Below are 17,724 nucleotides of genomic sequence, written 5' to 3'. Positions count from 1 at the left end.
GTTCTGTGGAACAGGATCCTAACTGACCCTAATCGATAGGACTGGTGTCCACCCCTTGTCCTTTCCAGAAACATTTGAAGATATTTTTGTTTCCACAAGCTTTTTCCAACTCAATAAAAAGATATCTGCCTTAGATTTTCATTCTGTATTGTCTTTAAGCCTAAAGTTATTGCTTTTCTCCTTTTTTAAAATAATGCTTTTAAAGCTGTTTTCATGGTATGTTTATAAATCTCCTTCAGTTAAGCATAGAAGTCTACAGTACTTATAAATCTATAATATTAGTAATAATGCGGCACTGATTAGCCCACATAAACAGGTTCCTCCTGCCCCCTTCCTTAAATCTTGCCCCCAATATCATTCAGCAAGTCCAGCCAAGTTTTCCTGGCTCCATGTCAGCAGAGAGAATCCCCGGAATAAGCATTTATGTTAATTCAGCAGAGCTAAACATCCAGAAAAAAAGTCAACGGGCCATTCAGTCAGCAAGGATTTATTTATTTATTTGGAGCATTTGTACCTGGCTCTTCAGCCAAAAAGTCTCCCACAGCAGCTGACTTACAAGTAAAACAAGACTGTCCCTAACTTCAGGCTTACAATGTAAAACACACACACACACGGGAAAAGGACAGTGATATAGTAGAGGAAAATCAAAATTCAGGCACCAATTTCTAAACAGTTCATATTGGCCAGCTGGCACTGTTCAGGTGCAGGAAGTGCCTAAGCTGGTGAAATGAGCCCTATTTATCACATGGAGGCCACCTGATGGAATGGCTGCCCCCATATGGCAGTTGAGGGGAGAGGAGACCTGATGGAGCAGGCCTTTCACAGCACAGCTGACTGAGTGCTCACTGAGCTCTTCTTCCCAGCTCTCCCAGTGAAGCAGTCTGATAATGGCTGAGGTGAGAGAAGGCCTTTATGTGATGTGAGTGACAGTTGAGGAGAGATAAGTCCTCCGGTGATGTCTTATGTCAGATGTGGCCTTAAAAAAATTAAAAGGCCCAGCCACTGTTGGCAAGGCAGCCATTGTTGGCAATAGAACTCCCCAAGGCATTCTGACAGGACGCTGCCAGAGGAAATATGGCAGAACTGGGCCAACATTTTTCTGAGGGAAAAGAATTGAGATTTTTTTTCTCACCTGCCCCCACCTAGAAAAAGGTTACTTTGCAGAATTTTCTCTGAATATTTGCCACAATTTTTGCAACAGCTGCCACTTTTCCTTTCACTGCGACCCAGAAGTACACTAGATTCCAGAATATTGTGCAGGATACAAAAATGGTGACCAGGATACCAGCACAGCTGTTTTGTTTTGTTTGTTTGTTTGTTTATTAAATTTTTATGCCACCGTATAACCCGTAGGTCTCAGGGTGGTTCATAACATAAAATTACAATTAAAAAACCCCCACAAAATACATGATAAAAATAAGAACAGAAAGAAACCAATAATGCCCCCTTTCACAACACATTTCTCCAGCTGTACCAAAAAGGGGGCTGGGTAGAGAAAGAATCTGTGCTAGTGCCACTAATAATACTGAGTCTGACCACCAAGAAATTATTGGATAATTTTTCCTTCCCTTGGAGAAAATCAGTGAATTGGTCCCTTCAGTTTCTCTACCTTTGTCTTCCCCAGGGGGCTGAGGAAGTTGGTTAATGCCAGCATATAAATGCTAGGCATTCTAGAAGAATATATAAACCGGCTTCACCACTGGGCTACCAAAGTGCTTCCAGATCAGAACGTGAAATTTCTAAACCAGCTTGATCTTTGTTATCAGTGATGAATCAAAGATTTTGAAAATAATCATCATCTGGAATTCCATCAGCTGGTCTACTGCTACCAGCCTTCTAATCCCAGATGTTGGGGAGCTATTTATGATTACTCCAGTGAGACAGAGGACTTCTGCACATGCACAGTGGCACCCTGTTTATTTGTTACTCCTTTTCATGTTTTAGGGATGAACCATGGCCCTGAAAATAGTTTCTGAGGTGAAATGCCATTGAGACCTGGCTCAAATTAAGCTGCGGAAGTTGTTTTCAGCGCTGCAGCTCAACTCTTAAAAACATGGTAAGTTCCCACCCTTGTTGTGCCAGATGGAATCTCATAGCAAGAGGAGGAAATGCATTTCAGCTGCTGGCAGCAAGGCAGGAGACTGCCCAGCTTCTTCTTCCAAGTGGCTTCTGCTGTTTTCCAAAATACAGGGATTTCTCAATCCTCAGACCATGAGTCTAGTCACAGAGGAAAGTGAGAACGACATGACCTCAAGAGGCAAAAGCCTCAGATACTATGTTCTAGAGTCTCCCTTTCATAAGCTTGAGAGGCCTTCCCAAGCACTTTAACTAAGTTGAAGTGAGTTGTACAACATACAGTCTTGTATATTCTTCACATGCATAGAGATTCATCTTGGCCAGGTTCCAGGTAATTCCACGTAAGTTAGGGGTCTGCTATGGCCTGAACATGCTGAAGGAGCAGTGTGTGTGTTGGGCGCTGCATTCCCTATATCTAAGCTGTCCGCAAACAATTCCAAAGAATTAGGGGTACCCTGAATGATGCCTCTTCCTTGCAGCAGCAACTGACTTCCAGTGGTGACTGATGTTCATTAGGACTGGTAGAGCATAAGGTCAGCAGAAATGGAGCCAAAGCCAATGACAGGCGCAAACACAGCTAGTTCATTCTGGTTTTGTCCCTATCTTCCTCCCTGCTGAGACTAAGAAAGACAAAGCTGACAGCCAAGGCCACCCCTCTGGACTGGTTGTAGGCAGTGGCTGTGGGGGCGGACTGAGGCAGTTCCTCGTTCTCCCTAATAGGCCACCTCCACTGATGGCTTCTATATTGATGGGAAGCCTGGCCATTCAAGATCAGCAGCATGCTCATGATGAGCATGGGATCCATTTTACAAAAGGAAAAAAATATTCTCCCCCTTTTCTGTAATCTGTTCCTCTCCTTGGGATTCGGGACTGCCCTGAGCTCTCTAACTCACATCTGTTGAAAACAGGCAAGGGCAAACATTGCTGTGTCTTAGCTCTGCTGCTCTACCATGGCACTTCATGTAGACACCAGATCTTGCCCTTTTCCCACCCCATCCTTATTTCTGAACGTGCCAAGGGCATTGACCACTTGGTCCCTCCCAGGCCCCATGTTCTAAATTCAAGGTTGCCGAAGAGAAGGAGGTCCAGTCGCAGTACAGCAGCCTCAGAATACCCCGGGGATGTGCAGAAAAATTGCAACAGGCGCAGAAGGATCTGCATGAGTGTTTTGACAATGCTAAGGTCAGGAAGCCAGGGTGGAGGCGGGTCCTGCTGACGGCCAGGGAGTGGAGCCGGCTGAGCGCCCAGTAGTGAGTCATGGCTGGAGATAAATGGAAACACATGTGCAGCCATTTGCGGGCTTTATTGCTCACAGCACAGAAAGCGTGGACACTTAGTAAACACAGGCCAAGGGCTGGTCCAATCCTGGAACTCAGACATCTGCAGTTCCCACACCCACTGTAGCACAGACCCAGGCATGGGGTGGGGGGAGGGAGGGAGCTGTTCTAACCAAATTCTCGGTGCACATCCAAAACATTTTCCTGCCTGAATCAGAGCACAAGTGGGGGGCCCCACCCTGCTAGGGCCAACTCTTTAGAAAGTCCTGCTTTATCATTCAGGCAACAAATTCAGCTTTCATCAATTCCCCCCACCCTATGATGCTGCCTAAAGCAGATGGCTTCATTCTGCCAAATGGTAGGGTGAGCCCCACAAATCCCTATACAGTGGTACCTCGGGTTAAGTACTTAATTCGTTCTGGAGGTCCGTACTTAACCTGAAACTGTTCTTAACCTGAAGCACCACTTTAGTTAATGGGGCCTCCTGCTGCTGCTGCTGCGCCGCCGGAGCACGATTTCTGTTCTCATCCTAAAGCAAAGTTCATGAAGCACTATTTCTGGGTTAGCGGAGTCTGTAACCTGAAGCGTATGTAACCTGAAGCGTATGTAACCTGAGGTACCATTGTAATGGTTTCATTCTGGTTTATTAACACTTACATTACACTTTCATAGAAATCCTGGGTTGGGAACCAACCTGGGAATTAAAGAAATACTGTAGCATGTTCTAGGCAGAATTGCAGGGTACTACTGGTTCTAGCTGTGTCACTGGAGCATAGGTGACTAGGAGTGACTATTTCCAGCTATCTCTGGTTTATCAGCTGCAACACTTTCTTGACTTGGATAGCCCAACCACAGTTACCCACCTCCTGTTAAGGCTATTGTAATATCCTCTGTGCTGGGCTATCCTTCAAGATCGACCAGAAGCTGCAACTAGTGCAGAATAGAGCTGCTAGAGTTTTGAGTGAGACAGCAAGGGGAATTCATATAACACCAGTCCTCCAGGAGCTACACTGGTTGCTTATTTGCTGTTGAACTCTGATGTACAAAGTCCTGGGCAATTTAAGCCCAAAAGACATGAAAATGCACCAGTCTCTTCTCATACCTGCCAGTCCTGGCCTTACGATCTGCAGGGGAGGCCCTTTTTATGGTTCCACAGATAAGCTTTGCTCATCATGTGGCAACGTTGGAGAGGGCCTTCTCTGTGCCCTCTTCCCCCAGCCCTGGACAATTTGTGGAACTCCCATGCCTTGGGAATATAGCTGTGTCCTTCATTGATGAATTTTTGCTGATGGCTCAATATATACTTCTTTATGCTGATGTTTGGGGGACAAGGGTAGGCTTGGGTATTGGAACAATGTCCACTGCTGATTTGTAGTTGGGGGGTGGGTGAATTTGATGCTATTGTTCAAATCCATTTTATTGCATTTGTGATGTGTTTACTTTGCTGTATACCACACTATGATCCTATGAGGTAAAGGGCAGTTTAGAAACCAACAACAACAACAACACATCCAGCTTTCCCAAAATGACTCACCCCTATCCTAGATAAGAGGATATGAAAGTAGTGGCTCCACATAGGGCAGAAAAAATTATAGATACTGCATTTTATTGCAATTTTATAGGGGGGGGGGCAGGGAAACAGGAGGCCATCCTCTGTTTTCCCCCTGACCTACAATATTGCAATAAAATGCAGTCACGGCATTTGTGTGTCTAGTGTGGATGAGCAGGTCTCTATTTAAAGGGCTCTGCCTTTATTTCCTGTTGACTGTGGCCTGTGAATTGCCTGTTGAATAGTCTCTCTCCTTAATTGCCCCAATGTCAGATTCTTTTTTGGGGGCGGGGACTTTAATTACTTGTTAATGTCTTGTTATCTTAACTTTTTTGAGTTTGTAATGATGAAATAACACTATATTACTATTTAAAAAATGAGACCAATAGCCCCCTTCCCACGGCTGTTTCTCAGCAACTGGTACTCATTGGCATGCTGCCTCTGATCCCTATTCAAGAGGCAATTAACAGGCTTTTAATCAGTAATCCTCCAGCTTTGATCAACAGGAAGCAATAACATTGGCAAGGTTTTAATTTAACATTCAAAGGGACCTTTACTGAATAGGGCTTGTAAGTAAACATAGAAGGATCTTGACCTTGGAGAACGGCACTGTTGGAAAATAGAAAGCTAAATTCAGTGCTGTGTGGAGCCTCCATTTTGATTCAAGTGAAATGCCTCAGCAGCGCTGAAGGGCTCTGCTGTGGAAGATACCTTAAGAACAAGAACAAATTCTTAATTTTTCTGATTTATCACTAAATATTTTTTTTTAAAGTAAATGCATGCCCTCCCCTCAAAAAGTAGGCAAAACATTTTCCTGAACTTTTATGGAGTGGGAGAAAAACAGGCACAGGGGTGATGAATTGATACAGAACTAGGGAAAACTAAGGAAGAGCCCCAGCCCTGGATGTGTTTAGGAGGAAGACTTTTGAAAGAGATGGAAGAGCTCCTCACTCACATGATGGGAATCATGTGCAGAGACAGCCTACATTGTCAGAATATATGAGGGGCAAACGTCCTCAGGACCACTGCTAAGATGTTGCTCCCTTGCAAGGCATTTGTGGCCAATCGGGTTCTCTTTGTTCTTCAGCTTCTGCGGTGTTGCTTTCCTATTTGAAGTGCTGACAGTGCTCATTGTTGGACTCACCCACACCTTAACCATTAAAGCAACTTTTAAAATGCTGATCGTGCTCAGGAAATGACAAACTTTTTGCTATGTGTGTCGCAAACCACCTCTGAGGGAAAGAGGGAAATCTCTTTAGAGCTGGAAAACCATCCCTATCCTTATGTGCAACATATAGGAGACATATAGGAAGCTGTCTAATACTGAATCAGACCATTGGTCCTTCTTATTTAGTTTTGTCTACACTGGCAGGCAGTGGCTCCCCAGGGTTTCAGGAAGGAGTGTTTCTCAACCCTACCTTGAGATGCTGGGGATTGAACCTAGAATATTCTTCACACAAAGCAGACACTATATCACTGAGTTACAGCCCTTCCCCAAGGGGCATAAGAGCATCAGAGGGGAGAAACTAAATAAAAGAAAGAGGTAAGAGATCCTGGCAATCAAACAACCTGCTTCTTTGCAGCCACAAAGTCAGGGGGTGGGTGTCCTATCAATATATATTATTAAACTGCCAAGGGATTACTGTATAGCCAGTAGAATGGACATAAATACAGATACTGATGTGATGTGATGTGGGATAGATGGCAATTGCACATACAGTTTTTATTTATTTAGTTTTGCTCTTCCATGGTAACTTTACATGCACTTATTTATAGAAATCATTCATGTTATTGTATAAATTATTTAAGGGAATCTGGTCGTATTATCCCCAGCACAGGAGGGATGCCTTATATTGTGGGAAATTCCTCCAGATTTGGAAGCCAGAACTCAGATATAACAAGCAAGGATTTGGCTTCTGTACTCTGATGAGAGAAGGGAACTAGAAGAAATGGTGGACATGGAATCATTTTTCTGACAGCAGGCCACAGCATTGCAAGACAGGCAATGTGCCCAGAGCTCCTTTAAAAGCTTCCAGGTCAAGCAGCCTGCTTCCTGGGCTGAGCAACTGTATGACTAATGCTAACAACCAAACTAGATGTAGTGCTAAACATCTCCTTGGCAAGCATGTAGGGAGGTCAGAGAATTCGAATGGAAACAGGAGTGCAAATGATCAGTGTTCGCTTATTTGCCCCATGTCTGGACCGGAAATCAATACAGCAAACATGATAAATATTTGCTGTTTTCGTTGCTTTCAGTCCACAAACCATATGTAATTGATCACATTCTTTTCCCATTTGCACTGTTTCCTTTGCATTGAAGTGCAGCTTTTCTCCCACAGAGAATCAACTGTGACAGCCGGGACCTCTTCTGAACCAAAGTACAGTAAGACACTTTTCAGTTTAGGTAGGTACTGCTTAAGTATTTGTACAACTGCAAAGCTTAAGTCTCCATGGTATCTTTGCAAGGGAGAAGGATGGGGAGAAAGCTAGAACTGGTCATGCCACTGAGACTTAATTGACCACACACCCCTGACTTCCTAAGAGCCCTGCCAGGTCCAGTGGGCATGAGCTGTCACTGTTGCCACCTATAGAAGATGTCTGTTTTTTCACCTAGAGATAGAGCAGCATGAGCAAACAACCAGCTGAAACCAATTTGGCAGATTGACAGTTGATCTCAGACTGAGAAGGCTGAAGTCTATATACATGTGGCTTAATAATTTTCTAGGAAATCTAAAAGTTTTAAATGTTTTAACCCTGCATCTCTGACTTTGACCCTTTTCCACTATGTGATAAGTTTTATTGCTAGACTGCTGTTCTATATGCCTGAATTTAAGTTCTGTTCAGTGTTTCTGAATAAATCTTTCCATTCTTTTACTGCTGCAGTCCTATGAATACTGTACATAGCTGTACTAAGCCCTGGAGTGGTTTACTTCAAAGTAAGCACTGACAGGATCATAGGTGCCGACTCCCTGGGACCCTGGGTTCCTGAGCACCCATAAAGTTCCCCATGAAGGGGCTGGGCACCCACAAATTTCAGCGCCAGGGCCATGCATGTTGCATGCCACCCATGGCCTCAGACACCCACAGTCGTGGGGCCAAGATGGCACTCCTGGACAGGATTGAAGTACTGTACATGACTATTAGCTTTTCCCTCCCAGCTACATAGGCTTATCACAGATACTGAGTGAAGACAGGGATTCTTTAATTCTACGAGGTTACAAAAAGAAAGAAACTAGTGCCCTTCACAAGGTGAACATTCTTTGCACATGTTCGGAGGCACTGCTGTTAGGTCAGTTTTTCAGAATAGCAGCTGACTCTATGGTAAGGTCATCCTGTGAATACTCAAAGACATTTTTGTCTGATATCTTTAGAAGAATGGCATAGTGGTGGCGGCTTTTTGGATCACCCAAAATGTGTAGCTTTCAGTGTTGCTACCCCTTTTCTTTCGAATATCATTCATGTTCAGAATCTGCAATTTCTAGAAACAACTGAAGACATTTTTGTTCCAACAGGCTAAATGGGTCTTTGCCACGAGTGTCCACTTCTTAGAGATTTAGTCTTTTTAAAAATGTGTTCATTTTTGTATTTTTAACTGTTTTTAATTGTTTCATATGTAAATCTTATTGAGATGGTGGTTTAGAAGGCAATTAATAAATCAATGTTAATAATATAATAATATTGAAAGCGAAAGTTGGCAACTTGCTTTTCAAATTTTATTAAGAGAGAATCTCAAGCTGGGGGGATATAAAGGGGCAGGGAATGCACATCCAACAGCATGGGGACTTCAATTAATTAGGATTAATTGTAGATGCATCTGTCAAACTCGAGGGTGAATAAAATTACCTATCCACTTTGAATTAGCTCACCATGATATAGATGCTGGCTTGGACTATCAAGACACAATGCTGAATCAACAGTTAGAGAAGCAGCTAGGACAACAATAGAAACTGAGATACTATGAGATGTGCCTCAAGGGCAGATTTTGACTTGTTATATATTCTGCCTGCAACAGAGAATCCTAGCTTTTTATGTGTTCAGCTTGTAACTAGGACGCACCACAACAATAAAACCTGAGTAGCGAGTTGGGCATGGGAAGAAGGTGGCATTGGGAACCACGGCCGTACCATTTTGAAAACTGACAATACCTGCGATATAGGAACTTTGGCAGAGCAAGAGTGCTTTGTTATTGTAATGGATGGTGTCATCAGAAGAACCTTCCAGTGCAAGATAGCTAACAGGGGTAATGTCTGAGGAAGAGCATGTACCATTTTGGTGGCTTTGTTCAGGGCTGTGGTAGTTGAAGGCCCAGGTTATCTTCTGCATCTTGAAAAGAAAGCTAGGGTGCTTGTTTGTTTCAAGTTGCTGGGTGACTTGGAATCCATGAAAATACTGCTGCAACAAGAAGCCATAGCTTAGGTGCATGCTCCAAGTGGGCTCAGTGTAAAAACGAGGGATATGTGAATCACTTGTGAGGTCATGGAGCTTGTACTGCTCTAGGAATCTGAGTGGCACTGTGTGGAATTCAAGAGCCTCCATAATCTTCCTCTGGAAAATATTCTTATAAGTCTCATAAAAGGTCAGGTTGAACTGGAGCTCCAGCAGCTGCTCTGGCAAAAGCATAGGAAAGCGGATCTTTTCCACGTGGCCTTCCTTTATTTCATTGGTATGAGCCCATTGGTCCAGAGCTTTCAGCAGGGACCATTCATTCTGAATCACAACATCTGTACGGGACAGCAGGGCCTCCATCATCTCTGGCATCAGGGCCAACCAGGCCTCAGTGCGAGTCAAGGCCTCACAGTTCCAAGCTAGGTGCTGCATGGTGAGATCCTGCAGCTGGGCATCTCCACTGGCCAGGCTGTAGTTGTACAGCTCCAGGTGAACATGAAAAGTGGGGTCCAATGGAAATAAGTTGGGGAAGACCTGGATGCAGTACGCTTGCAGGCTTGAAACTCCGTAAGCCAAAGCCAGCTTGTGGAAGCACTTTACTGAATCCAGTGTCACTCTGATCTGCCGCGAGTAGAAGTACCTGCATGAACAGAAGGAAACTTAAGAAGTGAGATAATGGCTATACAGCAACTGCTTATTTTTATCATAATGGGTTTTGAAAGAGAAAGACTCAGGACTTTGAAAAGAATGTTTGTGGTGCCCCAAAACCAAATCCAAGCAATAGAAAAAAGTGAGGGCTTATTGACATGCTTAGTTTTCATTACCTTCCGACCATAAGGAGAAAGGGGAAGGCAACAAGCAAGGCCAGTGTGATCCACTAGATCATTTATTACAGTTAAGCCTGTAACTTAGCTGAACTAGATTCAGTCTTGGGGGTAAGCCCCACATTACCTGCAAATACCTGAAAACAATCCCCGCCCCCGCCTGACACACAAAGCAGAGATGCTGGCCCTTACGCAGATGTTTTTCTGTGCCCTTCAGACTGAACACATTTTGCAGAAGCCTTTTGAGGTGCTTCTGCTGTCTGAGTGAGTGCTCTGTTTTAGATCAACTTAGTGAAGGAGCTAATAGAACAGTGTGGTCCTCCTGTATGGCTCAAATACTGCCCATTACAGCCTCATGTTGATGCACAGAATCAGGAGAATCAGACTTGCTATGTCAAACCCTTGCTATTCTTACCTGAGAAAGCTGTTCACATTGGGCAGGCACTCTTCATCTACCTTCAGTGTGCTTCCTTGGAGAAGAAGGCTGGCCTCACTGTTTGTACGAAGAATCAGTCTATGTGCGCACAGACTCAGGACTTCAGTGTTGTTATCTGCTATCAGCACAGTGATGTTGAGGTCACAGTCCTGCTGGCTGTCATACAGTTTACCAAGGTCCTCAGGAAAACCTCTGGAATGATCCAGGAAAAACTCAGTTTCTGGAATGATGGAAACAAAAATGAGTCATGGAGAAAACAGAAAACCTCGCTGACCATGAATTTGCAGTATAATATGCAATAACCAATAGCCCCACTCCAAAATGAGAGAGAGGGTTATGGAACAATAGCAGCAGGGAAATTACTTTACTTGCATAAATAAAAATGTATGGAATTAGTTTAGGTGTATTGCCAAACAGTGATAGCCAGCATTTGGCAAGCACAATGGCACTTCTCTTCCCCTTTCATCATCACCTCTGTTGGGTCCCCCAACCTTCTGGAGTGGATCTGAGGGTATTGGGGGGGGGGGCTGCACGGGTGAGGAGAGGAAAGGGAATTCATGTTGCATGGAGGGGGGGTCTGTTCCATTGGCAAACAGGCACTTTTGGCTGTCACCCAAAAGCATCTGAAAACTGCAATTATGAACAACAGACTGACATAGCAAAACCAGCAGGGCTAGGTTTGAACTGGTACAGCAAGGTAGTAGTAGTTCTACCTGGGCACCCCCATCTGAAATTGGGTAAATTTTATGCTCCCTGCTGCCACCATTGACACCTGTGACCCTAGGATATTTTGATGACACAGCTAACCACATCACACTGAGGACTCACTCTTGTCACACACCACTCCTGCATCCTCCCCATGTCCGCAGTTGTGTGACAACCAGCCTTGAGATCTACATTGTACAAGAGACTTCTCTGTCCCATTACAATCGACATCATCTAGAAGAATGGGACCGAGTCCTGTGAAGAAAGCAAACACAGCAGTCTGTCACAGCAGAGATAGGGAGTAGAGAAGAAGGTAGAACTTTTTGTTTTAACCTATAGCAATAAATGCCCCATGCTTTGGATTGCAGAGAAAGAGAAAGACAATTGACTTGATATAGCCCACTGCTAATATTGTAGGTCAGAAGTGGAGCTGAGGCTTGTATTAATTTCCAACATACAAAACATGCCTCCAATTTACAGCAAAGATCAATTGTGCTCAATCATTCCTCAGAGCCAGAGCTCAGTTGCATGCTCGTCATGCTGCACTGACTTGGATGCAGAAGCATTGCACTCTTAAACATTAAAAAACTAAAAACAAACAATTGTTCTCACAAAATAAGAGTTAGAGATCTATCTATCTATCTATCATCTATCTATCTATCATCTATCTATCTATCTATCTATCTATCTATCTATCTGGCTGGTGCATTTATATACCCCTTTTCAAGCAACGTGCCTAACAAAGCACATTACAATGAGAATTTAAACATTTCAAAAGTGGTTAAAATACTACACAATTAAAATTCACAACAAAACAGTCCAAGGATGCTTCCAGACTGCTGCATTTTTGTGAATGGGATTCAGTTGCATATTGGCAAATTCAGACTGCCCAAATAACAGGCGCTCTTGCACAATAAATCCCCCATGGACTTTTTGTGGTAAGGCAAGTGATTGGAAAAAGCACAGGAAAGCATGAAATAACAATCACTTAGAGCACCATTGTATAACCTTCCCTCAAAGAAATCACAAATACTTAGATAAACTTCTGGCATTGTATAACCTCCATAAACTTTTTGCAAACAAATCATTATGAGTGCTCAATAAATGTGCTGTCTGGAAGTGCTCTAAAACAAAGTACAGTGGTTTTGACTCCCGAATCTATTCAAAAACCAAGGCGCATCTTCTAGTTGGCTGCAGGAGCTTCCTGCACTCAAGCAGAAGCCGCAGAAGCTGCGGAGGATGTTTGGGTTCCAAGAAACGTTCACAAACCAGAACACTTCCTTCTGGGTTTGCGGCATTCGGGAGCCGATTTGTTTCACAACTAAGCCGTTTGGGAACCAAGGTATCACTGTACAAAATTCAAGATGCAAAGAGTAGCATTCAGTTATAGAAAAAAACAGCCTAGGTGAAAAAGTATGTATTAATTGGCAGCAAAAACTCATGAGACCCCACAGATTGTATCTTGGAGGGAAGGGAGTTCCATTGGGAGGAAGAGGGGGGCTAAATTGAGGATGAGAAAAGAATGGGAAAGGTCCCATACAGACAGGGGCTCAGCCTGTTTCCATGTCTCCATTGAAGGACAGCCCATTGCCTCCTATCAGACAGCCTGTTCTACTGTCCAATGGCTCTTACGGTTAGGAGGTTTCTCCTAATGTTAGAGAATATTCACTTCTCTGTAATTTCCACCAATTGGTTCTAGTCCGAGCTTTTGAGGCCACAACAACAAAAATATGTTCCGTCTTCTGTGTGACAGCCCTTCTGATTTTTTGAAGGCCACTACCATGTCTTCTGAAGACAGGAGTGCCTGGCGTGCTCTGGTCCATGGGGTCATGAAGAGTCGGACACGACTAAATGACTAAACAACAACAACCATGTCTTCCTATAGGGTGGTGTTTTTTTTATATTCTGGATTTTCTTGTTTTACAGAAGTGTAGTGCCTCGTATTTTTTTTTCATGTAACATTTTTACAAATCCATTTCATTTGTTGAGGCATTAGGGAGAGAAGAAAAGAAAAAAGAAAGGGGGGGTAGGCTGGTGTTTAATCAAAGCTGACTCATTGAAATGAATGGACCCTGCTTAGTCATATTCATTAATTTCAATGGGTCAGCTCTGAGTAAAACTTAGTTGAATACCATCTTTAATCTTCTCTTCTCCAGGCTAAACACACCCAGGTAAATTAGGATTTGGGTCTAGGAAGCAATGGGGCAGGGTAAAGGAAACAGTAGCGTACATACACTATTCTTCTATATCATAAGGGATGAAAATCTGTATTGTACCTTCTCCATATGCTGCCCCTTGCTTTGCTTCTACTGCATTCATGAAGCCCAGGGAACGGCAGACCACGTGTGCATCCATAATATCCCAGCCATCGTCACATACTGTCCCCCACTCGCCATTATAGTAGATCTCCACACGGCCCTCAGTGAGAGAGTTTCCCTGAGCCAGCCGGACTGCTCCATCATATAGATCTGTAGTAAGTAGATGACACAAAAGTGAAAGGCTAACAATAGCAGACTACAAGCTACAAGAAGAAGCTTGAGGTGCCAGAGAGCTAGTCATAGCATCCTTGAATTGAACTGAATGGATACCTCTCTACTCTGCCTTCCTCTACCTATTCTGAAATTGTGGGACCTGATTCTATTTATGAGCACGGATGGAATTCTAGAGCTGCTACTGTGAATTATTGCAGTTTTTTTTTTAAAAAAAGGAAACAAAATTCAGAATCTAATACATTGCTCTAATTTCTTGGATCAGATTTGGATGACAGAACTTCCTCACATTTAAATGTCAAAATCAAAATTTACATCACAATTCAGTGTATGTTTCTCCATGTCGTTCTAGAGGACATTTAACAACTGCTTATGAATGAATAGGGTTAGTCGAAAATTTACCGAATGGTACTGCAAGTCAGCTGTTGTATACTGTCAAATGCTAGCTGCTCTTGTATATCAGGCACTGTCCTGGATATGTATGCAGATATTTATTATCTAAATTCACACAGAAAAACTGGAGGCTGGAATTAACATTCAACAGTTCTAACAACTCAAGACTATCCCGGTAAAAGTATCGGTAAAATTGTGTGAGCAGGAGGAGGGAAAGGTTAGCTTCGTCAGTTATTCTGGGAATAACCCAGGCCCATTAGATGTATGGAAATAATCTGGTAGATAAAAACTATTTCCAGATATGGATCTGCTTGGTATTCCCAGGCTCAAGTCACATGGGGCCTCCTGAATATTTTGATCTACACACACACCTTTTACCTATACTGTAGAGAGAAATAGTACAATATTTGTGCAATACAAGGTAACTCTGTTTTGGCTTTTCTTGCCTTCCCCCTCTCTCTATATATAAAATACATGGATAGCACATGTATACATAATACATAAGCAAGCAGTGGTTTCATGCTGAGTGTGCTAGAGATCATTGGACAGAAAACTTCCATACATTATTGCATTAATGTTTGGCATTAATGCTGTATTTAATTATTGGGAAGGAGTTTCCTAGTTAATGGAATTCAAACAAATGTCAGCTTTCATGCCCCCTCTCCCACAAGCAATAGAAAAAGTGGAGGGGGACCTAAGTCAGGATGGATAACTTCTGGCCCCAAAGATATTTGTTGAACTATAACTCCCATCACCCCCCAGCCAGCATGGCCAAAAGTCAGTCATGATCAGAGTTGTGGTCCAGCAACTTCAGGAGGACCACAGGCTCCACAGCTCTGAAACAGGTTCCTATGCAGGTATGATCCATAGTTAATAGAGTCCTGCCACTGTGAGAAAGTCTGGATGGAACAGAACTGCCTGGAGTTTTCTTTGAAAGCAACACAAGCCAAGACATGCAGTCATACAGCCAAGAGTCAGGAACCTGTCTGTAGCTTTGTCCCATTCCCAATGGCCATGAAAGCTGCTGTTGCTTGAACAGAGAAGGATCAGAGAGCCTGAGGACACAGAGACACTTACAGAGTGAGTCATCTAAGCCAGAGCATAGCAGACAGAGAATTAGCAGTCCAGATGTAGTCCTGTGCAGCCAACCTGAAGGAGAGAGAAACAACATTACCTACTTTGTAGGATCATAGTGTTTGACCAGAATCTAAAGTACATGGGAAGGTCCAGCTCAGCCCAAGGGGAGAACCTCAGACTGGAAGGCAGGCAGAGCAAGGAAAGTGTGTGTAGAGGCCAAGAATGCCCATTGTTACCAAGGAAGATTTTATTCCCCAGCTTAAAACATTTTCAAAGACACGCTTTACAATTTGGGCACAATTCTCAGGTTTCTAATTAATTAATGCAGGCACATCCACACATATGGATGCATTCTCAGGACTTGCATTTGCAGCAAACAGCATGTACAACCCTAGCAATGCACCCTCTTTCACTTACCCTACTCATTCATAGTACTGCTGCATCAGAGTGCAGAAGGAGGAGGTTTTCATTTGAAGAGCTTTGCACATGGCAGGTGTGTAATAAGAAACTGTGGGCAGCCCTGTTTAGGGAGGTTTTTAATGTTTGATGTTTTATTGTGCTTTTAATTCTGTTGGGAGCCGCCCAGAGTGGCTGGGAAAACCCAGCCAGATGGGTGGGGTATAAAGAAGAAGAAGAAGAAGAAGAAGAAGAAGAAGAAGAAGAAGAAGAAGAAGAAGAAGAAGAAGAAGAAGAAGTTGTTGTTGAAGAAGAAGTTGTTGTTGTTATAGATCCACACTGGCAAGAGGACCAGAATAGTGGCTGGCAGCACAACACAGCTTAAAAATAACTATGTACTTTCTAATTCTATTTACCTATATAGTTCAGCACTGTTCAGGAGAAAGATTTCACTTTGGACAAATATGTTGAGTCCACCCCTAAAATATGGTAGTGAACGGAAGAAGATGAAAGAAGTATTTCCCCCCTCCATAGACTCAACACTTCCCTCTCATGCTGTTCCCCCAGGCTCCCTACACCAGCAACCACAAAACATACAGGAGTTCCAGCTCCTTTTCCAGTACACTGAAAGTTTCAGAAACTTGAGGTTTCAGTGAAAAGATTAAGTAAAATTATTCAAGCAGAGGTTGCAAATCTAAAACAGTGCACTCTTCTGCTCCACCAAGCAGGGCAGTTATGACTTTAGTGACATGAATGGCTTATGCAGTGTTTTTACATGTCCCTGCTACCTGCTTTAGTGCTCCAACCAGAAAGCTCAGGCATAAAGCGGAAACTGGTCCCCATTTGCCAGTTTGCAATTTTGAGTTCCCTATTTGAGTTCCCTATTTGATTCAAAGGCACGGGTGCGGTCTGAATAAGTAAACAGCATGTCAGCACCACTGCACTACAGAATAAGCTTTGGATTGCCCTAAATCATAAACCAAACTGACTTACAGATTGTGCCCAAACAAAATGCCACCATACTTCATAAAATTCAAAATTCATGCTGAGTTTTATTCAGACTGCACCATGCATTTAAAGCACATTTAATGCACATGGATTTTCCCCAAAGACCCCTGGGAACTGTAGTTTGTTAAGGGTTGTGGGAATTGTAGCTCTTTGAGGGGAAACTGCAGGAATCTTGGGTGGGGTGGGGGGAGTCATGTGCACTCTATGTGAATCTGTCCTGTATCTTTGCATCACATTACAGAACTTGGATCTGCAAAAAAGCAATTGGGAAACAACATTATCCTTAAAGCACATACCTCTTTTTTCCTGGGGAGCACCACTGCAGGGAGCAAGCAATGCAGATTTCAGGAAGCACAAAAGTTAGCACATCCCACAGGGAGATTAGGGTTCTCAAATTTAGCCACCTGACCTGTTCCTAGATACTTCCCTCTGGAAGCACTGGTCCCAGAGTTAGCTGCTACTTGTAGGTCTCCTCTTAGCTGGGGGAGATCCAGGGATACTGAAAACAAGACCTGCAGAGCTATGGATGGGAAGAAGTCTTTGGCTTCAGATTGGCTCATAAACAACATTACTGTCTGCTTTCCACTGCAAGGGAAGGCAGATATTTTTCTCAGCCCAGACCTCTGAATTCTGAAATGAAGTGGAAGACTTGTGGTTGCTATGGTGACTAGGCATTGGCCAAGCTGTGGCACAATGGACCATAGTGCGAAGAAAGTATAAAGTTGTTTTTTTGAAAATTGTGTCTGGGCCCAGTGTAGTCTGACAAAACCTCAGGAGCGCATCACTTGGCAAGTTCCTGCACATTAAAGGAAAGTGGTATGATTTCTGCCCCATCATGGCATTTATCAGTATAGAACCAATTTTTAGTTGTGAGTAAAGGACAAATGAAAGGAACCAATCAGCAAACAGGGAATAATTTTGGGATTTGGGGGAGCTGAGAGATACGTCACATTATTCTTCACAGAACTCCGTCTTGGCTCCATCTCTATTTCACGCAAGCAGGTTTCGTCCCCTGATTCTGCTCTGGCTTAGGTTTTCTGTGCTGAATTTTCCACTTACCCAATGTGGACAGCGCTGTTTAATCTTTGGAAAGATTGTTACTTCTCTA

The 17,724-nt window shown here is 43.3% G+C and overlaps 1 protein-coding gene and 1 long non-coding RNA gene across 3 annotated transcripts in view; one reads left to right on the top strand and one right to left on the bottom strand.

Annotated features, from left to right (window-relative positions):
- LOC310700653 lies at window positions 1–7,776 on the top strand. Of its 2 annotated transcripts, XR_014522664.1 has the most exons (4): window positions 1–919; window positions 1,945–2,056; window positions 7,242–7,306; window positions 7,517–7,776. It is a non-coding gene; the product is annotated as an uncharacterized lncRNA (long non-coding RNA). The 2 variants fall into 2 exon arrangements; XR_014522665.1 differs by having other exon boundaries at window positions 3–919; window positions 7,242–7,776.
- An 825-nt stretch (window positions 7,777–8,601) lies between these two features.
- Window positions 8,602–17,724, bottom strand: part of LGALS3BP (galectin 3 binding protein) — a 9,921-nt gene continuing 798 nt past the window's right edge. The window contains exons 2-6 of the mRNA XM_083490108.1: window positions 15,213–15,284; window positions 13,530–13,721; window positions 11,377–11,508; window positions 10,528–10,768; window positions 8,602–9,928 (exon numbers count right to left, since the gene is read on the bottom strand). Of these exons, the coding sequence (XP_083346234.1) occupies window positions 8,929–9,928; window positions 10,528–10,768; window positions 11,377–11,508; window positions 13,530–13,721; window positions 15,213–15,284 (1,637 nt within the window). The 3' untranslated portion in view covers window positions 8,602–8,928. The remainder of the gene's footprint in view (window positions 9,929–10,527; window positions 10,769–11,376; window positions 11,509–13,529; window positions 13,722–15,212; window positions 15,285–17,724) is intronic.

Source organism: Podarcis liolepis (genome assembly GCF_965112155.1).
Source record: "Podarcis liolepis genome assembly, chromosome: 2".
Classification (NCBI taxonomy): Eukaryota; Metazoa; Chordata; class Lepidosauria; order Squamata; family Lacertidae; genus Podarcis; species Podarcis liolepis.
Note: the sequence above shows the minus strand (reverse complement) of the source record. Positions and strands in the feature narration are given on the sequence as shown.